This window comes from Nicotiana attenuata, chromosome 1 (genome assembly GCF_001879085.1).
Source record: "Nicotiana attenuata strain UT chromosome 1, NIATTr2, whole genome shotgun sequence".
Classification (NCBI taxonomy): domain Eukaryota; kingdom Viridiplantae; phylum Streptophyta; class Magnoliopsida; order Solanales; family Solanaceae; genus Nicotiana; species Nicotiana attenuata.
Window position 1 is genome coordinate 95,686,030 of NC_031989.1, and position 25,354 is coordinate 95,711,383.

Genomic DNA, 25,354 nt, shown 5'->3' on the forward strand with positions numbered 1-25,354 from the left:
AGAAGGTGACTCCAAAGCCTGCGAATGCAACAGCATGTTTACCTTGAGTCTCCTCAGCAATGATCTGCCAGCTACTAATGATCAATACTTGGATCTGCAGAAAAATATGGAAAAGTGTAGTATGAGCACACCACAACGGTGCCCAGTAAGTATCAAGACTAACCTCGATGAAGTAGTGACGAGGACTAGTCAAGACATCCACTCGTCTAATAAACTGAACAAGCATAAGTATAGGAATGATAGAACATGAAATCTATCTAATGACTACACGATATGGCTAACAACATAGCAACTACGATAAGGAAGGAAAAACAACAAGTAATAACGGAACACCATAATAAGACACAGAAGGATGGACGGGAACACAGTCCAGATCCGAAAATCACAATACAGTAATGGAGTAACTCAGCACTGCAATAGATTCCACATCAGGCCTTAGCCGACAACCGACAACCCCAATAAATTAGTCAAATCCTTCAAGTGTAAACTTTCACCCGTAAGTTTATATATTGGACTCTTTTAAATGTAATCCTTTCCAATAGGAAATTCTTTTGAAAAATATACTTCCTTCGAATATAAACTTTTCAAATAAATATCCCTCAAACATAGTTCTTTCGAGATAATAACTTTTCAAATATAAACTTTCCAGATAAATGTCCTTCGAACATAGTTCTTTCAAGATAAATGCTTTTCATATAAATGTCTTACAAGCATAGTTTCTTCAAGATAAATGCTTTTCAAATACAAATTTTCAAGTAAATATCCTCCGATTTTAGGTCACCCTGGGACACCTAAGTATAGAAGATTAACAGCTCTGAACACAGATATATCAACAGGGAAATCTACCGGGATCCCGTCCCGTAGTCCCGAATTTATTATGCAGTACAGGGGGATCTTCCGGAATACGTCCGTGGTCCCAAAATAAATATGCAGTACTGGGGGATCTCTCGGAATACGTCCGTAGTCCCAATGTAAATATGCAGTACAGGGGGATCTCCCGGAATACGCCCATCGTCCCAAAATAAATATGTAGTACAGGGGAATCTCCCGGAATACGTCCGATGTCCCAAAATAAATATGCAGTACAGGGGGATCTCCCGGAATACGTCCGAAGTCCCAAAATAAATATGCAATACAGAGGGATCTCCCGGAATACATCCGTAGTCCTAAAGTAAATCTGCAGCGCAACCAACAAAGACAACCATTATAGCACGACAGAAAATTCGTACATCACCACAACAAGTACAAAGCAACAATGACAATAATACAAAGTACGACGAGTAAATCAATACAAGAACTTTAAATCACAAGAAACGGTAGACCTCGATCACAAAGAATAATCTCGGTAAAGAATGCTAGGTGTTAAGAGAACAGCTTAACTAGGGAAACACAAAAAACGTATCAACGAATCCACAATATTCCAGTCAATGATAAGAAGAAAACAAGAGCCAAATAGTTCCAAATAAAAGCAAGTCGACTAAGATATAGGTTATCTAAACTCCTTTTGAGGTTGAGCAATTATGAGAGATATTCAACAATTCAAATAAGGGTAAACAGCAAAAGATAATCATAACTCCAATTAAGGCTAAACAATGATAGAATGAGATAATAATAATTTCAATTAAAGATAGGCAGTTTATGAAAAATATAGCATGACGGTAGAAGAGGTAAAATCTTTAGTTAAGTCAAATAAGAGTCAAGTAGGCAATAAGGGTGAATCCTAAAGCAATAAATTCTAATTTAAGCATGTAGATGTGAAACCAACAGGTAGGAACTCAGTCATATCAGGAACAACTCCATACACAGTGAAAATAAGGACTTAAGAACCCTAAAAGGCCACTATTCACAAATAAGTCCGAGCGCACTCGTCACCTCGCATACACGGACTACAATCAACATAGAAGACTCAAATCCTATGGAGAAGTCCCCACACAAGGTTAGGCAAGATACTTACCTCAAAGACGACAAACCGATACTCTAAAATGCACTTCTCGGGTGAAAAGACCTTCGGACGGTACAAATCTAACCAAATAAACTTCAAAGCACAAATAAAACTCAGAAGAAACTATTCCGGATCATAAAGTCTCAATTAAATCCAAACACCAGTCCAAAAGTTGACCCTTGGGCCCGCACCTCGGAACCCGGCAAATTTTACAAAAACTGAATATCTATTCCGATACGAGTTCAACCATACAAAATTTATCAAATTCCGATACCATTTGGTCCCCCAAATCATGATTTTTTCATTTAGAAAACTTTCTTAAAAAACCCACCATTTTCTCAACTCAAAACACAAATCGATGATAAAAATGAAGATAAAATCACGGAATATGTTAGATTCTAGGTGAAGAACACTTACCCAATCAATTTGCTTGAAAACCCCCAAAAAAAGCTCCCAAATCCGAGGTCCAAAACTCAAAAAAATATGAAGAAAAATGGCCAACCCTCGATTTAAAGGATTCCGTCAGGACTTCCGCACCTCCAACTTAGCCGTATCTGCGCAACCGCAGGTGCGCATGACCAACCGCACCTGCGCTCCACTCCGCTTCTGCGCCCAAGGATCCGTTCCTGCGGCACCGCGCGTGCGCTCAAATTCTCTGCATCTGCGGAGACTGCCCAGAACAGCTCCTCTCGCACCTGCGCCTCCTCCTTCGCACCTGCAACCATCGCACCTGCGCCCGGAGTCCGCAGGTGCAATTACACAAGAACTTAGCCTCCCCAAAACCATGGAAAATCATCCGCAACTCGTCCGAAACACACCTGGGGCCCTCGGGACCCCGTCCAAGCATACCAACAAGTTTCATACCCAGACACGGACCCATTCGAGGTCTCGAATCACATCAAAACCACGACGAAACTACGAATCGCACCATAAATCGAGCTTATGAACTTTCAATATTCCAACTTCTAAAACTCGTGCCGAAACCTATCAATTCAACCCGGAATGACGCCAAATTTTGCAGACGAGTCCGAAATGACATCAGGAGCTGCTCCAACTCTCGGAATTGCATTCCGACCCCGATATCACAAAAGTCAACTGTGGGTCAAATTTCTCCATTTTCCCAACTTCCACTTTTCCAAATTTCGCCGAAATGCCTCAAATTACCATGCGGACCTCCAAATCAGAATTCGGACGCGCGCCTAAGTCTAAAATCACCATACGAAGCATTTGAGATCATGTAACGACCCATTCCGGAGCCGTTTACTCAAAAGTCCAATCCCGATCAAATTCTCACCGCTTAAGCTTCCAAAACTAGAATCCTTCTTCCAATTCGATTCCGAATCCTCCGATAACTGAATTCAACCATACACGCAAGTCGATACATGATAATAGGTGAATTGAACTATGATTAAGCCCCAAAAGAACCACTTTCTTGTAGAGTTTTTATTGTAAAAGTGATAGCAAAATGCTCTTATTAGTGTTTTTCATGTTTTTCAGGTTACATACATTAGAAGAATGCTATGGAGTGGTTTTGTATCATTTATGGAAGAAAAAGAAGCCAATCGCATCAAAGTCGCCGAGTGAACCATTTGAAATACACAAACGAGGCCTGGAGGTGAACTGTCGCGGTCCCAGCGTGGGCGCGGTAGGACCGCGGTGAGCTGTCAGAGGAGATTCAGAGAGGCCGTTTGGCCGCGGTCCCACCGTGGGCGCGGTAGGACCGCGGCAGGCGACGGGAACTTAAGGGACTAAAGTGCAAATTCCGGAATTCTTAGCCCAAAACCCTATTTAAATACTAGAACTCGCCCAAAGGAGGCATGTAACATTATTAGAGAGTACTTTGGCAAGAAAAACAATTGTGAGAGATCACCTAAAACATCTTTATTTCTTTTCTTCTTTATTATCTTACAATTCATGATTATGAATCTTTTAGTATTTGATTTACCCATTGTCATGAGTAGCTAAAAACCTAAATCTGGGTTTTGGTGAAACATGTTGGGAATAATTTTGTTGTTATATTAATATAGTATTGAATTGGTTGTTTATCTCTATTTGTTCAACTACGTTTTCATTGTGGTTAATTGGAAGGATCCTCAATTAGCCGTTCCTATTTATTATGTATCTTCTTGAGAGAGAGTGCATATTTAGGTAGTTGTTTGAACAACATCACTCCCGGAGTATAGGCGAGAGTCATAACCGAGGGTTTAGAGGTTGGATTAGAGATAACGATACCTCGGGTGCGATCTAAGTGAACTGTAATGCGAATCTAGCTAGCGTAGCTTGAGAGAGTGCGTCTAGTAAATTATCATAATTGCTTGAGAGAGATTTATGATAGCTGGAGAGTTCATGATTGATAGAGGCAACTAAGTCAACGCTATAAGAAACATACAACCAAGGAAATCAACAACGGGGGAAACCATTACCTTAGACCTTTATTCCAATTGCTTACAATTCAAGCATAGTTAGTTTTCAGCTGTTTATTTATTTTCAATCTTGTCTTCTTGGTGATATTAAACAGATACAACTAAGCCTTAGTTCTTTGTGGGATTCGACTCCGGACTTTTAGACCGAATTATATTTGCAGCAATCGCTTATCCTTTTTAGGACTAGGGTTGGGCGTGATCAAATTTTGGCGCCGTTGCCGGGGAATTAACGGGTGTAGTTGTAGCTGTATATATTGCTNTTGCTGGGAGTTTGTATGAGGTGGTACTAGGTATAGTGGTAAAAGAAAAGAAACTAAAATAAAAAAATAAAAATTAAATTTTTACACTAAAGAACGCCGGAATTTTACGGGACATGCGCGCCCAGGTGCGCTACCGCGCATTTTTTTTTTGCGCGGCCAAGGCAGAGAGTTTTCATTTTAGCGCTCCCAGATGCGCGGTCAGGTGCGCTGCCGCGCATTTTTTAGCGCGGCCAAGGCAGAAAGTCTTGCAATTTAGCGCGCCCAGGTGCGCGTCCTGGTGCGCGGGCGCGCATCTGGGCAAATTTTTTTTTTTCCTGTTCTTACCTTGTTCAATGGCCTTAGCATCCACCCTCTGTCACCTGCATTGGTTAGCTCTTCCTAAAACACAAAATTAACACTACGACTATCGTTGAGTTGCCTCCCATCCAGCGCCTGATTTAACGTCGCGGCACGACGGTTACAACATTTCAATGGGTTGCCTCCCATCCAGCGCCTGATTTATCATCGAGGCACGACTCAACATATTCTCAAGCATCCTTCAAATCCACCGAGGTCTTGTGACGTGCAAAGTCACCACCCCAGTAATGTTTTATCCGCTGACCGTTCACCAAGAAAGTGCCAGTTGAACTCATATCTCTCAATTCCACGGCTCCATGAGGTTTCACGCTTACCACAACAAAAGGGCCCGACCAACGAGATTTAAGCTTTCCAGGAAAAAGCTTTAATCTCGAATTGAACAAAAGAACTTCTTGCCCTGGTTCGAACTCTCGAAATTGAATGTGCTTGTCATGCCACCTCTTAGTCTTCTCTTTATACAATTTGGCATTCTCATATGCGTGAAATCGAAACTCCTCGAGCTCATCTAGTTGCAGCAACCTCTTCTCTCCAGCCAAATCCCCATCCATATTCAACTTATTTATTGCCCAATAGGCCTTGTGCTCAAGCTCGACGGGCAAGTGACATGCCTTCCCATACACTAATCTATACGGAGAAGCACCTATGGGAGTTTTGTATGCTGTTCGGTACGCCCACAATGCATCGTCTAACTTCCCGGCCCAATCTTTTCTATTTGCACTCACTGTTTTCTCAAGAATTTGCTTGACCTCTCGGTTTGAAACCTCCACTTGACCACTCGTCTGTGGGTGATAGGCAGTGGAGACCTTATGCTTTACTTTGCAAGGACGTTGTTCAACAGTTTATTGCAGAAGTGCGTACCTCCATCACCGATCAACAGTCTGGGAGTTCCAAAACGGGTGAAGATGTGCTTCTTGACAAAGTTTACCACCACCTTTGCATCATTAGTTGGAAGAGCAATAGCTTCCACCCACTTAGATACATAGTCAACTGCCACCAAGATGTACCTATGACCGTTAGAGTATGGAAACGGTCCCATGAAGTCAATTCCCCAAACATCGAAAAGCTCCACTACCAGAATGTTTTGCAGTGGCATTTCGTGCTTCTTCGTGATCGTTCCGGTTCTCTGGCACCTGTCACACATTTTAACAAAGGCGTGTGCATCCCTGAACAATTTTGGCCAATAGAAACCTGATTGCAGCACTTTCTGAGCGGTTCTGTCTCCACCGTGATGACCCCCATATGGCGAGGAGTGACAGCTATGAAGTATGGAACTCATTTCTTCCTCGGGAACACACCTGTCACACCTCCTTTTTCACTACACCCGCAAGGGCATAAAAGAGTTTTTCCAATTAAAGGATAATCGAGACGGGATTTGTTTATTAAGATTCAGAGTCACCACTTGGGAGATTAATATTGTCCCAAGTCACCGGTTGAATCCCGAATCGAGGAAAATATGACTCTGATTAACAGTCCACGATCCAGAAATCCGAGTAAGGAATTCTGTTAACCCGGGAGAAGGTGTTAGGCATTCCCGGGTTCCGTGGTTCTAGCACGGTCGCTCAACTGCTATATTTGGCTATTTTATTTGATTTTCGTACATGTTTTGACCTATGTGTTTTTAACTCTGAACCGCTTTTATTGTTATTATTTTAAGAGAATTGCAACGTCGTGAAAACATGTCTCGAACCGTGTCACATAAATGCACCCGCGATTTTTGACACATTTCGACTTCGTTGAGATTTGGATTTGGGTCACAAAAATGTGCACCCGTATTTAAGAAGGTAAAATTATTAAAACGCGCCTAAAGCGTCTAACGCATTATTATCTTTGGGGAAGGCCGTAAAATTCGCTAAACGGCCCATCCCGAAGTCCAAGTATTTTTAGCATAAACATTTATCGAGGGCCCCGCAATTTATGCGTTTTATTTGGCAAGGCTCATCTCATTTTTATTTTAAGGCCAATCTAAAGTAAGCTAAGGTTTTCTATTTAATTTTCTCTAAAATAAAGAAAAAAACAAATTCTAATTAATTAAAATTATTAGCCTAACCAAGCGACGGTTTTAAACTAAACAAGTCATTAGGCTCCAAGAGAAGCCCAAGGGGTAAGAATTGCAAACCAGTCCTACAACCAAAATCAACTATACGTAGGCTTTGGCCCAGGCCTCAAACGAAAACAGGAATAAGCGTTGGCCTGGGCCGTGCATCTAATACCCCTGAAGCCCAAACTCCCGAGGCGAGCTGCTGGGCCCTGACCTTTAAGCAAAATAGGAGTTCGATCCTTTAAAACAAGAATTTGCTGAATGTACTTCTAGTTACTTCAAATGTTTAATGATTTGCAACAAAAGAGTCACTAACTCAAATTAACAAGATATGACTAAATTCCAATTCTATTTGTTTATCTACTAGTGAACTCCTAATATTCAATAAAGTAACAATCAAACACGAACAACAATAGCAACAGCTTGGCTACATGATACTAATTCAAATTAACATGACTAAACTGATACTCAACATTCATGATTCTAGAAACGAACTACTGTGATTATGAGCAAGGCTTATAGACTGATTCTCAATTCATTTTTAACTTTTAATACATGAGGATCGCAGACCTTGAATTCATTTCCTACATCAGCTATTCTTCTAGTTTCACTAATTAAAATACACGAAAACAGGATTAAGCTAGCTAAGGCCAATGAATGACTCCCAGTTTTAAATGTCCAACAGTCTGTTACAGTTCAAAACAATCCTAGTTTAACTACAATGAACAACTAATCACATCATAGGAGAACTATCTAAAAATAAACATAACAAAATTATTTAAATTGCAGCTCCTCAGTAGAAATTCAACTTCAGTTTCATTTCACGTTTTCAACAGATGGAACTACATCGACATATGCTCGAAATATGTACCTGGCAATTGAAATGAAATAAGAAAGAAGAGGTCAGCAGCGGAAACAAACAAACAGCAGTTGCAATCCAGAGAACTGAGTTGATTTTCAGTTCAAAAGGCCACAGCTACCCAACAATGAATAGAAGAGGAAGAACGCCAATGAAAACAGCCAAAAACCAGCCTAATATAACCAGAATTCACTCAAATGCACCCAAATAAACTCGAAATGAGCCTCTGAACTTCAGCAACCAAAGATCACACTAGAAAATGTGAGTCCCTAACTAAAAACTTGAAACTAACCTAAAATTTAACAATGAATCAGTACTTTTTTGGATTATTGAAGATATTCTAGTTTTTTTTTTATTTTTGAATGTTGAATCTCAAATTCAGATCTGAAAACTAGAGAGCACTTTTGGGGGGAATTTTTGGAGCTCCAAACTTGTGAAACAAGGCATGGGAATGCCCTTTTATAGGCACAATAAGGTGCAACTTCAGATTTCTTATTTTACACATTAGTCCCTCACTTATTTTCATACTAGTCCTCTACTTATTGACTTGTTACTCAAGTAAGCATCCTAACTTCTGAAATTAAAACTAAATTCCTATTCTAGAATGTTCCAGGGTGTTCCTAATCTGTTACTACAAGATTCCACTATTTGATTACCCATATTACCCCTACCCTCATTCCTGAAATCATTAATCTACCCCCAGTTAACTGAACCAGTCCCTTATCCATGATTAATTAACAATTGACTATAGTTAACTACAGGTTTCAATAATCCAAACAAACAGCAAGATAACCAACTATTGTAATACTATGAAACAAAACACACATCTAACCTGATTGGAAACCAATTTAAACTATCATCACAAATCACTAATCAAAATCAAAACAACACTTAAAAGAAAAATCAATCAGAAGCAATTTAACAAGAAATTGAAAACTCATGGTAACAGGGCAAGAAACCATCCGACTAATAAGAAAACAATTACTAAATCATGAATAACAATCAATCAAGTGAGAAGGATTTTATTGACTGAAACAAAAATCAAAAGAAAACTAAACTAAGCTTACTGACTATAGACTAATTAACAATAACTACGATTAAACAAATGATAAAGTTAAACAAACAGGCCCAGGTGACCAATTAAACAAGCAAAGCCACACAGAAAAGCACAATTTGATTTAAAAAAAACGAAACTCCAATCCACTAATGGACAGGTAATTCAAAGAAAACCAAAGAAAACTATCAACTCACTGTTTTTTGACTTTCCCTCTTAGATTCAGAATTAGCCCTTCCCCAGCGAGATTTGAGTGCCATTGACATCGAATTCGTCACGAGGGAAGCAAGGGGATCATGTGACATTAATTTGGGGTAGTTTGGAGCAATTAGGGTTTTGGCCGGAAAATTTAAAACCAATATTCGAGCAGTTCCGGCTAGATTTGAGGGACGGGGTTTGGGGGGTTTGAAAGAGGAGGTTTAGGCGATTCCATGGTGTTAATTTGGACTGATTTGGGAGAAGTGGTGTCATGGCCGGAAAACTTTGATCTAACATTCGAAACGTTTGGCCGGGATTTGAGGGAAACGGATGGTGGATTCGTAAAGGGGAGGAGAAGGGGAACCAGGGGTGTAATTTTGGTGGCGTTTGGAGATGGGCCGCCGACGGCGACGATTTCCGGCCGACGGGGTTAGGTCANCGTATGTACCCACGGTTCGTTTTTCCCAAAGGGGCTTTTTTCGTTGAACCGGGTTTAGGTAGATTTTTTTTAGGACTCTGAAGACTCTCTTAGATTAGGACGGGGTAAGGGCAGAAATCCACCCTTTTGATGTATACACCTGCTAACAACTAAACGAACTTGAGAGTGCGACGTCTAGGCTCATGTGTAGACTCATAAATTGTGCCTTAATTGTGTACACCTTGTCTTGCTTGAATGCTCATGTGAGTGTGTTGACCAACTAGTTCGGAATGAGTTACTTGCCAAGTGTGTGTGAGAATTACCCACATTCTGTGCTTGCATGTGATACCTAGAACTTGCCCTGTGTGTTTGCAAAGCGAAATAGTAGTTTTGTTCAGTCTTGGAAGTGATATAGGCATTTCTTGTTGAGCCATATATATATATTTTACCCACCGAATTATTATGAATCTTAGTTAACCCCTTTGAGCCTGTAATCCTGTTTCTTTGGCAACCACATTACAAGCCTTACCCATTTGTTTGAATTAACCATCTATTTGAACCTGTTCACCTCTCATGAGCACTTGAATGTTATGAACTTTGTAAAAGTTAAAGTGTGGGGTGGTTGGTTTGGCTTTTGAGTGGAACTAATTGAATAAGGAGAAAGGTGCAATGTGTTGAAAAAGGAAGAGCCACTTAGATTGTTAAAAAAAAATCCTTGATAAGTGGTGGCTCTTGATGTAAGTGCTTAAAGTAGTATGGGGTAATATAAATTAATGTGAAGGTGGCGTTTGGTTTGACATAAGTATAGGGCTTAAATGTTAAAATGTATGTATTAAAGTGCTTAGAGAGGTGTAGTCACTCTTATATCTAAATGTATCCTACCCGTCCCGTAGCCTACATTACAACCAATTAAAGTCCTAATTGATCCAAGATTGAATGAACTCAATTAGTAGAGTATTACACTAAGGGCAAGCTTATGGTGTATATGTGTGGCATATGAATATTCTTTGCTGAGAGTGAGTGAATTCTTTCTATCTAAAGTTCTTTGTGCTTGATTCTATACGTGTGGAACTTCTCTCAAATTAATAATGTGAGGGCTTGTGACTCAGGAAGAAATAGCAAGTTTTCACCTCTGTTAGAGTAATTAGAGTTAGCATGTGTGAGGCATGGCATTAGAGTTTGCATCTGAGGTGTGGCAGTTGCACTGCTTAGGTTATTCTTTCATAATGGCAGGTGTGACATAAATTGGGTAATTCGTTGAGCGATTAGGCATAGAAGTGTGGTTTAAATTGCTCGAGGACGAGCAAAGCTTTAAGTGTGGGGTGTTGATAATAGGTGAATTGAACTATGATTAAGCCCCAAAAGAACCACTTTCTTGTAGAGTTTTTATTGTAAAAGTGATAGCAAAATGCTCTTATTAGTGCTTTTCATGTTTTTCAGGTTACATACATTAGAAGAATGCTATGGAGTGGTTTTGTATCATTTATGGAAGAAAAAGAAGCCAATCGCATCAAAGTCGCCGAGTGAACCATTTGAAATACACAAACGAGGCCTGGAGGTGAACTGCCGCGGTCCTAGCGTGGGCGCGGTAGGACCGCGGTGAGCTATCAGAGGAGATTCAGAGAGGCCGTTTGGCCACGGTCCCAACGTGGGCGCGGTAGGACCGCGGCAGGCGACGGGAACTTAAGGGACTGAAGTGCAAATTCCGGAATTCTTAGCCCAAAACCCTATTTAAATACTAGAACTCGCCCAAAGGAGGCATGTAACATTATTAGAGAGTACTTTGGCAAGAAAAACAATTGTGAGAGATCACCCAAAACATCATTAGTGCTATTCTGCTGTATTTTCTTGCAATTCATGATTATGAATCTTTTAGTATTTGATTTACCCATTGTCATGAGTAGCTAAAAACCTTAATCTAAGGTTTTGGTGGAACCCGTTGGGAATAACTTGGTTGTTTTATCAATATAATTAGATTTGATTGTTAATCTCTAATTGTTCATCTATGTTTTGATTGTGGATAATTAAAAAGGACCTCAATTAGCCGTTCCTATTTATTATGTATCTTCTTGAGAGAGAGTGCATATTTAGGTAGTTGTTTGAACAACATCACTCCCGGAGTATAGGCGAGAGTCATAACCGAGGGTTTAGAGGTTGGATTAGAGATAACGATACCTCGGGTGCGATCTAAGTGAACTGTAATGCGAATCTAGCTAGCGTAGCTTGAGAGAGTGCGTCTAGTAAATTATCATAATTGCTTGAGAGAGATTTATGATAGCTGGAGAGTTCATGATTGATAGAGGCAACTAAGTCAACGCTATAAGAAACATACAACCAAGGAAATCAACAACGGGGGAAACCATTACCTTAGACCTTTATTCCAATTGCTTACAATTCAAGCATAGTTAGTTTTCAGCTGTTTATTTATTTTCAATCTTGTCTTCTTGGTGATATTAAACAGATACAACTAAGCCTTAGTTCTTTGTGGGATTCGACTCCGGACTTTTAGACCGAATTATATTTGCAGCAATCGCTTATCCTTTTTAGGACTAGGGTTGGGCGTGATCAAATTTTGGCGCCGTTGCCGGGGAATTAACGGTGTAGTTGTAGCTGTATATATTGCTAGGGTTCAAGTTTGAACTTTTAGTTTTTTTTTTTGTATTTTTTTATAATTGTTGATTTGAGAAACATGGCATCTTGGAATTATGGGAATTTAGGTGTAGATAATTTTACTATTGATCTCCATACATATTGTGAAGGAAACCACCCGTGGCAAAATTTTCAAAACGTTCCTAAGAGCGAGTTATGTGCACCAACTCAATCTTATTTGTGGAATGTGTGTGATGTGTGTGGTGGTAAAAATGGTCACCTTCATGGTTGTGCTTATATTTCTTATTTTCCCCCAACCCCTTACTATGATGGTTCTACCTTTTCTTGTGAAGTTAATAGGAACAAAGAACCTGGGAATGCGGACCTGAAGGAGATCAAGGATATGCTAATGTGCCTTCTGGAACAAAACAATGAGAAACAATTGCACATAGAAAGGCAAGAGGCAACTATTCGCAAGTTGGAGGCTCAATTGAGTCAAGTGGTTGGAGCTTTTAATGCTCAACAAGCCAATATTGAGGATAGTAGCCAAGAAGAGCATGAATTTGAGGTGTTAATTGGGGAGGTCAGAGTAGAACATCAACAACCTAGCCAACTAGAATTTGAGGATATCAATGTTGAAGAAGTAATACTAGAGTCAACTAAGGACGTTGAAGATACAAATTTAGTTGACTCTAGTGTGATTGGTGTTGAGGAGGTTAAAAATCTTGAAGTTCATGTATTTGAGCGCGTTGGGCCTCATTCCAAACACTTCTCTATATTATGTTCAGAAGGTAAAATGGAAATTCACCCTTATGAGCATAAAAAGGAGTCCAAGGAAGAGGTAGATGAGCCTTATATTTTGGATTTCTTAAGGCCGTCTAGGCAAGGTGACACTCCTCGGTCGAGAGCCAACAAGTGCATAAGATTTTATCTAATTTTTGGCTCGCAAGAATTTGTACCGCCCCAAGACCATAATCATAAGCTTGAATCAAAGTTGGGGGTTCAATTCATAAGCTCGAGGTGGAGGCAAAAAGTGATTCGCGTCGTGCCGCGACGTTAAATCAAGCGCTTGTTGGGAGGCAACCCAGCTTTATTGCTTTCTTTTATTTTTTTTTTTATTTTTTGTAATTTGATTATTTTTGTAGTGTCAATTTTTTATTTTCTAGGAGCATGGAAAGCAAAGTTATTGGAAGAATGCAACAGCAAACCAAATGGTTGGAACTAAGTGTGAGGTACTCGCACGAAGGATCAAGCTTGGGAGAAGTCTGAGTACCCCATGAGTTGTTAGTGCTTCGGCCTTTGGCCTACCAGGGAGTCTCTTTTACCCTTTTATTAGTTATGGTGTGCATTGAGGACAATGCACAATTTTAAGTGTGGGGTGAGGAGATTGTCTGGGTGACTTTCTATGCTATTTTAGTTGTGTTAGTTTAATTGAATAATTTTTTTAATAGAAAAGATTGGACTTTTCCCGACGATGGATCTATTAGATAATTTTCTTGAGGGATTTAAGTCTAAAGAAAAAAAAAGATTTTCTTTTTTTTTAGGTAATGTAGTAATTCCCCCTTGGTTTTTCTTTTGACCACGGTTCTTTTCCAAGGGCTTTTTCTTGAACCGGGTTAGGTAGATTTTTTTTAGGACTCTGAAGACTCTCTTAGATTAGGAGGGGTAAGGGCAGGAATCCTCCCTTTTGATGTATACACCTGCTAACAACTAAACGAACTTGAGAGTGCGACGTCTAGGCTCATGTGTAGACTCATAAATTGTGCCTTAATTGTGTACACCTTGTCTTGCTTGAATGCTCATGTGAGTGTGTTGACGAACTAGTTCGGAATGAGTTACTTGCCAAGTGTGTGTGAGAATTACCCACATTCTGTGTTTGCATGTGATACCTAGAACTTGCCCTGTGTGTTTGCAAAGCGAAATAGTAGTTTTGTTCAGTCTTGGAAGTGATATAGGCATTTCTTGTTGAGCCATATATACATATTTTACCCACCGAATTATTATGAATCTTAGTTAACCCCTTTGAGCCTGTAATCCTGTTTCTTTGGCAACCACATTACAAGCCTTACCCATTTGTTTGAATTAACCATCTATTTGAATATTTTCACCTCTCATGAGCACTTGAATGTTATGAACTTTGTAAAAGTTAAAGTGTGGGGTGGTTGGTTTGGCTTTTGAGTGGAACTAATTGAATAAGGAGAAAGGTGCAATGTATTGAAAAAGGAAGAGCCACTTAGATTGTTAAAAAAAAAATCCTTGATAAGTGGTGGCTCTTGATGTAAGTGCTTAAAGTAGTATGGGGTAATATAAATTGATATGAAGGTGGCGTTTGGTTTGACATAAGTATAGGGCTTAAATGTTAAAATGTAAGTATTAAAGTGCTTAGGGAGGTGTAGTCACTCTTATATCTAAATGTATCCTACCCGTCCCGTAGCCTACATTACAACCAAATAAAGTCCTAATTGATCCAAGATTGAATGAACTCAATTAGTAGAGTATTACACTAAGGGCAAGCTTATGGTGTATCTGTGTGGCATATGAATATTCTTTGCTGAGAGTGAGTGAATTCTTTCTATCTAAAGTTCTTTGTGCTTGATTCTATACGTGTGGAACTTCTCTCAAATTAATAATGTGAGGGCTTGTGACTCAGGAAGAAATAGCAAGTTTTCACCTCTGTTAGAGTAATTAGAGTGAGCATGTGTGAGGCATGGCATTAGAGTTTGCATCTGAGGTGTGGCAGTTGCACTGCTTAGGTTATTCTTTCATAATGGCAGGTGTGACATAAATTGGGTAATTCGTTGAGCGATTAGGCATAGAAGTGTGGTTTAAATTGCTCGTGGACGAGCAAAGCTTTAAGTGTGGGGTGTTGATAATAGGTGAATTGAACTATGATTAAGCCCCAAAAGAACCACTTTCTTGTAGAGTTTTTATTGTAAAAGTGATAGCAAAATGCTCTTATTAGTGCTTTTCATGTTTTTCAGGTTACATACATTAGAAGAATGCTATGCAGTGGTTTTGTATCATTTATGAAAGAAAAAGAAGCCAATCGCATCAAAGTCGCCGAGTGAACCATTTGAAATACACAAACGAGGCCTGGAGGTGAACTGCCGCGGTCCCAGCGTGGGCGCGGTAGGACCGCGGTGAGCTGTCAGAGGAGATTCAGAGAGGCCGTTTGGCCGCGGTCCCAGCGTGGGCGCGGTAGGACCGCAGCAGGCGACGGGAACTTAAGGGACTGAAGTGCAAATTCCGGAATTCTTAGCCCAAAACCCTATTTAAATACTAGAACTCGCCCAAAGGAGGCATGTAACATTATTAGAGAGTACTTTGGCAAGAAAAACAATTGTGAGAGATCACCTAAAACATCTTTATTTCTTTTCTTCTTTATTCTCTTGCAATTCATGATTATGAATCTTTTAGTATTTGATTTACCCATTGTCATGAGTAGCTAAAAACCTTAATCTAGGATTTTGGTGAAATCCGTTGGGGATGATTTGGTTGTTATATTAATATAATATTGAATTGGTTGTTTATCTCTATTTGTTCAACTACGTTTTGATTGTGGTTAATTGGAAGGATCCTCAATTAGCCATTCCTATTTATTATGTATCTTCTTGAGAGAGAGTGCATATTTAGGTAGTTGTTTGAACAACATCACTCCCGGAGTATAGGCGAGAGTCATAACCGAGGGTTTAGAGGTTGGATTAGAGATAACGATACCTCGGGTGCGATCTAAGTGAACTGTAATGCGAATCTAGCTAGCGTAGCTTGAGAGAGTGCGTCTAGTAAATTATCATAATTGCTTGAGAGAGATTTATGATAGCTGAAGAGTTCATGATTGATAGAGGCAACTAAGTCAACGCTATAAGAAACATACAACCAAGGAAATCAACAACGGGGGAAACCATTACCTTAGACCTTTATTCCAATTGTTTACAATTCAAGCATAGTTAGTTTTCAGCTGTTTATTTATTTTCAATCTTGTCTTCTTGGTGATATTAAACAGATACAGCTAAGCCTTAGTTCTTTGTGGGATTCGACTCCGGACTTTTAGACCGAATTATATTTGCAGCAACCGCTTATCCTTTTTAGGACTAGAGTTGGGCGTGATCAATACACATAATATGAAGCTTCTCAAGATCTTATGCCGCTGATCGGAAGTTAAATTCTCAAAACGACCGGCCGGGTCGTTACATGGACAATCACGCTCACAGTTATGAACACGATACGTACCACGAGGTTGAATACAACGATGTAGACATGCATTGTAACATTGAAGATTATTGCCACACTTTATAAAACAAGCGCTTGCACAACTTTGAACATCAGAAAATCCCAGTGCAGCTAACACCATCATTCAACATCATAAAAATAGCTAATCCCAACTTTGTCAACCTCATATTAGCTGCCTCTTTGTTCAGTAGTAAATTGCAAGAATTTTTTAAGGTGAGTAAAGTATATAAATAATTGGCTACATTAACTCTTGGGTTCATCTGTGTATTTAAGCTTATTAACGTAATAAGATTACAGAAAGAAGCATGAGAAGATCTCCAACTTATACGTCGTATTAATTACGTTCTTGTTATTACTTATTCTGTATTTAAAGTAGCGTGAGAAGATCTCCAACTTAATGCGTCACATTAATTACGTACTAGTCATTCCCTCCGTTCACTTTTATTTGGCACGTTTTGACTTTTCACGTTCCTTAAGAAATAACAAATGATGTGCATAATTTACCATGATACCCATATTAATTGATGCATATTTTATTGGATTTGAGAAAATGATTTGAAATGAGTAATAAATACTGTGGGTATAACAGGAAAAAAAATTTATCTTCTCTTGATATGCATAAAGTGACAAGTAAAAATGAAAATCTATTTTTATTATAAATGCCAAGTATAAAGTGAACGGGGGGAGTACTTATTATATATATATATATATATATATATATATATATATATATATAGAGAGAGAGAGAGAGAGGAGCGCTTGTGTTTTTCCAAGTCCATTTACTTAAAAAGGTTTTTGTTCATGACTCATTGAGTGTTTCTACTTCTATTATTTTACTATTTCAATTTTAACCTAAACAAACAAATAGCAGTTAGAACTATAACTTTAATGCAAGAAAAAAAATTATGCATTTAATGAAGCATCTCTTGTTGTATTTCATTTCCACTTCTTTAATTTTCTTTTTTGATAATTATAGTCAATGTTTAACAGTGCACTTATATCGAAATAATTTTATTAGATTAGAAAACATTCAACTTTTCTATACCCTGTTCCTATATATTGATTACCAAAAGACAATGGACAAAGATATTATTGGCACTTCTCTTGCGATTTCTATGCTTTCTTTTTCTTCCTCTTTTTATGTCAGCTCTCTACATACCTTAATTATATAGATGAAATGCATACTTAAATTCGTTGCCATCTTAAATAAGATTTTTGAAAATATAGATTTTAGTTGAATAGCTTGAATAAGCATATACATACCCGAACTAATTCTGTTGATAAATTAGTACCGAAAATTTAAAATGTAAGATAGTCTTAGAGTGTCAAATTAATAGGGTTGTTGAAATTACTTCTCGCACTCGTGGTATATTATTAATTTTGATAAATCAAATTATATTTGGTTTTAAGGGAATAGTTTCAAAATAAATGACGTGGGCCCAGACTAATGCCACCTAGGATGACAAGTCATCATAGGCGTACGTTAAAGTGAAGTTTGATGGTGACTTTACTATACACTACGTAGTCAAAATGATGACGACACACGCATAGCGCACGCTTGTCACAAGCAAACATTCCTCGTACATATTTCTTACTTTACCCTCATAATACTGAAGAATTATACGCTCAACTCCAATTTAACAACCTTAAACTTGGATTAAAATTAAGGGTAAAAGTGTCATTTGATCAATTCGCGTTGACTTCAAATTCTTATAAGATCAACAGATTCTATCCGAAAATTCCATCAAGTCGTGTCACGTCTCTTTGCAAATCATTCTATTGATCTCCAAAATGGCCATTTCTTCTAAATATATTGCTATTTTTCTCATTTTTATTTTCCTTTCTTTTCCATCAAAAATCACATGTCAATCTAAAAATAATGATACAACTCAATCAAAATGCGGTTCAGATACTGGACATGGATGTAGAAACAAGAATGAGGCATTAAAGCTAAAACTTGTAGCCATTGCTTCAATTCTTGTAACTAGCATGATTGGTGTTTGTTTACCCCTTGTTTCTCGTACAGTTCCTGCCCTTCAACCCGATAAGAATTTATTCGTGTTGGTTAAGGCGTTTGCTTCCGGGGTTATACTAGCCACTGGATACATGCACGTTATGCCTGACTCGTTCGATTGTCTTAGGTCAGACTGCTTGCCGGATAATCCCTGGAAAAAATTTCCGTTCACGACGTTTGTTGCTATGCTTTCGGCTATTCTTACTCTTAGCGTGGATTCATATGCCATGAGTTACTTCAAGAAGTATAAATTGGAAAATGGAAGAGATTTTGTTCATAATGGGAAGATGGAGTCACAAATTATTGACAATAATAGCCACATTCATGGTGAAGCCAAAGTTGATGATAAAGCTACTCAATTGCTTAGGTATCGCGTGGTGGCTCAGGTACAATTCTCACTTCGATTGGAATTGTCTTATATTCCGTGTTATTGGAGTAAGGGTAAAGTTATCTCCGAGTAGATCACTAGTTCGAGCCGTGGAAGCCGCCGCTAATGCTCGTATTAGGGTAGATTGTCTACATCATACCTCTTGCGATATGCCCTTCTCTGAACCCAGAGTGAATGGGGATGCTTTGTGCACTGCACTGCCCAACCGTATTATTGTAGTTCTAATATTGGCCATCATATTGTATATCAACAATTATTAATAATCTGTCGTATTTAAAAAACTTATACGTCAATATGTATAATATTCTTAATTTATATTTTTTATTCACCTTAGTTGAATGTCATATGGAAATGCAGGTTTTGGAGCTAGGAATTGTTGTGCACTCAGTAGTGATAGGATTATCCATGGGAGCATCTGATAATCCATGTACAATTAGGCCACTAGTAGCTGCTATATGTTTCCATCAACTTTTTGAAGGAATGGGTCTAGGAGGCTGCATTCTTCAGGTAAATTTATAAACAAAATTTCATTATTGCATCGATCAATATGAGGAATAAAAAAGTCTGCAACATAAATCTAACTTAATTTTTTTATTTTTTTCGTGTATAGGCCGAATATGGTATGAAGATGAAAGGTATAATGGTGTTCTTTTTCTCATTAACAACACCATTTGGGATAGCACTTGGAATAGGATTATCAAAAGTGTATAATGAAAATAGTCCAACAGCACTAATAGTGGTGGGATTGCTAAATGCATGTTCAGCTGGTTTATTGAATTACATGGCATTAGTAGATCTTCTTGCAGCTGATTTCTTGGGGACTAAATTGCAGAATAGTATGAAACTTCAATCATGGGCTTATGTTGCTGTTCTACTAGGTGCTGGCGGTATGTCTGTCATGGCCATATGGGCGTAATTTTTATTTTATTTTATTTTATTATTTTTGTGAAAAAGGGAAGCATTTAGACTTCCTTTTTGTTTTTGTTCTCCATTTTCTATTTTTTGCTCCATCGCCCATGTAAATATGATTTGCTAAAATAATGTAATGAGTTTTTGATTGCTCGAATTCAGATTAGTCGAGGCCCCATTGTGGGCACCAAACACGTGAATGTGAAACAAAACAAAAGAGTTTGGACTCTATTTTGCTACATTTCATTAAATAAGGAACACTTAACTAACAAAGAAATTTACCTTATCATATACTATTCTCATACTAGGTAGTTGCTATTTATCTAAAAGATACTTAGCATCTCCGGCAAGATCTTGAAATGCAAAAAGAATCCTTGCCTCCCGTATAGTATTTGCATGTTTTGCTAGGCCATCCGCCACTTAGTTGGCTTCTCTCAAGCAGTGTCTAACCTCTACATTTGCTTAACATAAATATATATATGCTCAGTTTGTTGGATGAGAGCTTTACGTTTGCAGTTATCCAGAGTGTCTTTGATAAGCATCAGATGTATAACTAATAGTGTAATACTCAAGACTTGGAAAAATCAATTCCTAATTCCAACTGTTATAGCTCAACTTCAGGCCACTGGTATGAGTTTGAATTGTTGTAGTTTTGATGAATTAAGTATTACTGTACTAGTTTTTGTGCATGTGCATTTCGCGTGTATCCCATATCACCTCAGACTCAAGAGAGTCACATGAACAAAATCTAAGAGTCCTATGCGATTCTTCTTTGTTCTAATAACCTTTCAGAATACCAACTCCTCATGTTCTTTCATGTTTTGATAGAAACGAAAATATAGGAACTAATAATGATTCACCGAAGTACAACTTTATCATTTGGCTGACATAAATTACACATTTGCAATAAATAATTGAAAGGTAATGATAGTGTTTAAGTAAGGGAAAAATACCTTTTCAATTTTATTAGAATGTGTGTTTACATCTTTATACAAAAATATTATTGAAGTAATGTTTGGTTGAAGGTCGAAATTGCCACTCACTCTTTGATGGGTAAATTTGTAAATTGACTTTTTAGGATGATCCCACTTATAATAATATAGTATGATACCGATATAATGATATGATAACTACTAAGCTAATAATCAGTCCATCGACCATAAGACTTTTATTGATTAATAATTCTAAGAATTGAGAAAAACAAGCTCCAAAGTGCCATTGACAAATATATTATAGAAAACCATAGAAACATCTGCAGATAATGAGGGGAAAAGTATAGATTTCACCTTATTAATTATCTATCGCTATACATAAAGTTGAGTTGATATTTTGCGGTCCGATTAGGATAAAAGAGTCCAAAATGTTTCTCTGTGATTTCTCCTTGCTTTTCATTTTCATCAAACATAGCAAACAAATAAGTCTCTATGATCCTTCCAGGTTTCTTTAGAGTTCCTGCCCCTCCTTTAACATGATTAACCAAATTTCTATAATAAGTCTGAGCATTTTCTATAGTTGCTGCTGAGTGTCCTTTAGAAGGCCAGCCACTTTCAGATACAATAATCTCCACATTTGGTCCTCCAGCTTTCTCTACAGCAAAATATATAGAATCCAAAAGGGCATCAAAAAGATTTTGATATCCTGTGGAATTTGTTCCTTGTTGGTTGAAAAGTGCGTAAGAAAGTGGGACATCGACCGTGTTATAAATGTGGCCGAAATAAGGGTAAATATTGGCTAAGAGTGGAAGGTTATTTCGTGCTAGGAATTCGATTATGGGATTAATGAAACTCTTGAATTCTTCGCGAAAAATACTATTTTTGGGTGGGTAGGTATTCGCTAAGAGCCCTGAATATGTTGCAGTTGAGACCTTGATCTTTTCTTGCAACCCTGATGCTGCTAATGCATTGTACACATTTTTCATTGCATGAAGAAGAAATTGTGAATAGTGACCATTATTTGTGGGAGATACTTCATTTCCTATAGATATGTACTTGAATTTAACATATGGGAAATGACTTCTTATGTTATCTTGAACCCAACCATTGGCTATTGAAGTATTGGCTAGGGCTTCAAGATCTTGATTTGGGACATCAAGAATGATCTCAATGTTACTTCCATTGAGAGCTTTGAAGATGTTTTTATCTGGATAGTAGATTCTCATCTTTCTAATGCCATTAGCCTTGTATAGGTTTATGACATCTTGTTCTGATGGTAAATTGTTGGCAATTTTCCCATAGCATACTCCAATATTAGACTGTGCCCCTGCATTGAGGGAAGGAGTATTATCACTTTTAGCTCGCGCTAGAAACTATTTACATCTGATAGTCGAAAAAGCGTATAAAATTTGTATAATTTTTATATATAACATACAGAATGTATATATTACAAAAAATATATAGATTTTATAAATATTTTCGGCTATTATTTATACTATAATGTGTCATTTTCCTTGAGGCAAAAGTAAAAGGAAATTTGTTTCAACATAACATTAAATACGCACATAAAAGTAAGAGTTTAACTTTTGTACATCAACGATGTATCTTTTTTATCACTAGCCATATATCAACATGTACGATATATTCATAATAAGTGCTGACTGCCCTTTTGTAATAAGTTAAACTAGTAACTTGAAAAATAATGAAAATAAACCTTCTAAGGTAACATGTTAAATTGCACAAATAGTGTAAAATTTCATTATACTATCTGTGAATATAAATAAAATCCTAATAGTAAATTTTGTCAATATAGGGTCACAATCAACTATTAGAAACATAGCAATGTATTATGGTTCTGGCCATTAAAAAACTTAAAATTGGTAGAAAGTATACATGCTAATTTATATAAGATGTGATGTAAGATGTACAGGTGTGTGTAGAGACGAGAGACATGTAATCTGGATATTGCACATTAACAACCCAACAAGTATAAGGACAGCTGCACCAAGACTCCTTTTATTGAACAAGTACCACAAACCCATGGAAAAAAATGGAGCTTAGAGAGTACTAACCAAGAAGGTCGATTAAGAAAGAGAATGTAGTTTCAAGAACTAGACAGTTTGGTCAATCCAAGTCTAGTTGGAGAGATAATGGAAACATTCTATTGCTTCTTATATAGGCAAGTAGCACAAGATGGAACTGTCTTAGAAAATGAATGACTTAAAAAACATATACCACTATAGAAATGTAAAGAATCCCAAGCATACCAAGTGACGCACTTCATGGCATAGTAGTGCAATTTTGACATAAATGAAGAAAAATTGCACAAGTTCCACTAAAAAGTGATGGACGTATGGAATTGTACAGGAAAAATGGATCCCATTTAATATATCTGCATGATGATTGTTTGGCCTATCACAACATGACACGTGATTCAATTAGGTCTAGTTTGATAACAAGAAATACTTTTGTTTTTAAGAATAAAAGAGAAAAAGATTTCACATACACTACACTCTTATTTTGGTCGATGACAGAAAACTTCGGTGAAATTTGTTATATAAGTCTAGGCCTAACTCATACTCCAAAAGCTAGTTTGAAAAGTGAAGAATTGATCAAGCCTTAAATGGAGATCAAAAATCTCATTCTTTATACGGGGTTCCACTATCATTGTTCTAGAGCGTGCACAATCATAGATCACAGGAATTTCCACTCCTCTTCAATTGGTTCGTGGCATTTCGCCCCATCTTTTGTGTAACGACTCAGCCGGTTATTTTGAGAGTAATTGTTGGGATTTTAAGTATATGTATGCTTAAAATAGGGTGAATGGGAAATGGAAGGAAATAAAAATTTTAAGTGTAATTTTAAGTTTCTCCCCTTGGCAAAGGGACATTGTCCCATATTGGAAGAGGAAGGGGGTTTTTATGGGTATATAAGCAATTGCTCTTCTTCTAGCTCTTAAAGAGTTGAGAAGAAGGCAAGCCTCGCGCCATCGTCGCTCGCTCGGCTTCGGCTTGGCTTCGGCTTCGGTCAATGATTGATTGATTAATTTTTTGGACCAAATTTATTTGTTAATAGTAAAATATTAACAGAAATGTTATTATATATTTATTTTAATAACAGAATATTAATATTAAATCTAATCCGTTTTTCAGTTGTGTAACTGAAAATTAAACTACGCTCTTCAATTTTTCCTCTTTATTGTTGAGTAAATAGCCATTTATGTTATGGCATTTATGCTGTGGCCGTTTTGCATAAACAGCCATTCTGAAGGGTTGCACCTCTTCAGATTTCAGCCCAACTTTGGCTATAAATACAAGACTATTCTGCTCAGAATTTCCATACAATTTTCTGAGTTTCTCCTCCTTCTTCTGCATACTTTTAACATCAAACAAAGCAACAGTAAGTGTGATTTGCTACCCAACTTTGTGTTCGCTGAAACACTGGGGTTTGAAGTACCACTACACCAATGTGTAATTCGTTCTATCCTGGGAGGAAATAATCCACAACCTTGGGTACTAGGAGGGGATTAAATTCCTTAAGGAAACACTGTGAATTCAGTGGGCTCGGATTAACATTTTGTTTCTGTTTTTCATTTCTGTTTATGTTCATTTATATTTTCAGAATTATTTTACAAATACAGTTTACTAACAAGCTTAAGGAATTTAATATATTTTCTGTATTTGTACTCACTGTTCCTGGAGAGTAAAACCTTTGTGGTTTTGTACTATATTGGAGATTAAAATCTACGTGATATTAACGTTTATGTCATTCTTTTACAGAAATGACTAATGATAATGTGAACCAAACTGTTCCAATGGTGACTGCCAATGCCTCAACGAGCCGAACAACACCGGCAGCATTGGCACCAGCGGAGAAACCCGGAAAATTTTCCGGGATTGATTTCAAGCGCTGGCAGCAAAAGACGTTCTTCTACTTGACTACTCTAAGTCTCCAGAAGTTCATCAAGGAAGATGTTCCTGTGCTGTCCGATGAAACTCCAGAGACTGAACGCTTTCTCGTGATTGAGGCGTGGACGCATTCAGATTTTTTGTGCAAGAATTATATTCTAAGCGGCCTGGAGGATGCTTTGTATAACGTCTACAGTGGCGTGAAAACGTCAAAAGAACTATGGATTACGCTTGAAAAGAAATATAAAACTGAAGATGCCGGGTTGAAGAAGTTCGTTGCTGCAAAGTTTTTGGACTACAAAATGGTAGATAGCAAGTCTGTTATTACCCAAGTCCAGGAATTGCAAGTGATTATTCACGATCTCCTTGCTGAAGGTATAAGTAGAATTAATACTAGTGTTGGTAGTATTAATTTTATTATGTTTACTAACAGAATTTTCATTGAAGGTCTTGTCATCAATGAAGCATTCCAAGGAGCAGCGATGATTGAGAAGTTGCCTCCATTGTGGAAGGACTTCAAAAATTATTTGAAACACAAATGCAATGAGATGTCCCTTGAAGATCTCATTGTTCGGTTGAGAATCGAAGAGGACAATAAAGCTGCTGACAAGAGAGGCCCTGGAAACTCAACAATAATGGGAGCAAATATTGTTGAAGAGAACAAAAAGAGGAAGAAGGCTTCTGGACCGAAATACAACCCAAGCAAGAAGCGGTTCAGTGGAAATTGCTACAACTGTGGAAAAGCTGGACACAAATCTACAGAGTGTCGTGCTCCGAAGAAAGACAAGAAGAAGGGTCAAGCAAACTTGGTTGAAAAGCATGATGATGTTGATGA

General features: G+C 37.8%; 2 protein-coding genes across 5 annotated transcripts; one reads left to right on the top strand and one right to left on the bottom strand.

Moving 5' to 3' along the window:
• On the top strand, nt 18,130–19,836 carry LOC109241782 (fe(2+) transport protein 1-like). The gene is made up of 3 exons (XM_019408561.1): nt 18,130–18,768; nt 19,128–19,277; nt 19,381–19,836. The coding sequence occupies exons 1-3, from the start codon at nt 18,160–18,162 to the stop codon at nt 19,684–19,686; spliced, it is 1,065 nt and encodes a 354-aa protein (XP_019264106.1). The 5' UTR covers nt 18,130–18,159; the 3' UTR covers nt 19,687–19,836.
• On the bottom strand, nt 20,814–22,789 carry LOC109230764 (glucan endo-1,3-beta-glucosidase). Of its 4 annotated transcripts, none has more exons than XM_019396203.1 (2): nt 22,684–22,789; nt 20,814–21,938 (listed from the first exon to the last, which is right to left on the bottom strand). In XM_019396203.1, exon 2 carries the CDS (start codon nt 21,835–21,837, stop codon nt 20,974–20,976), a length of 864 nt encoding a protein of 287 aa, XP_019251748.1. In that variant the 5' UTR covers nt 21,838–21,938; nt 22,684–22,789; the 3' UTR covers nt 20,814–20,973. The 4 variants fall into 4 exon arrangements, with proteins under 4 accessions (XP_019251748.1, XP_019251732.1, XP_019251740.1 ...); XM_019396187.1 differs by having other exon boundaries at nt 22,563–22,767; XM_019396195.1 differs by lacking the exon at nt 22,684–22,789 and adding an exon at nt 22,540–22,656.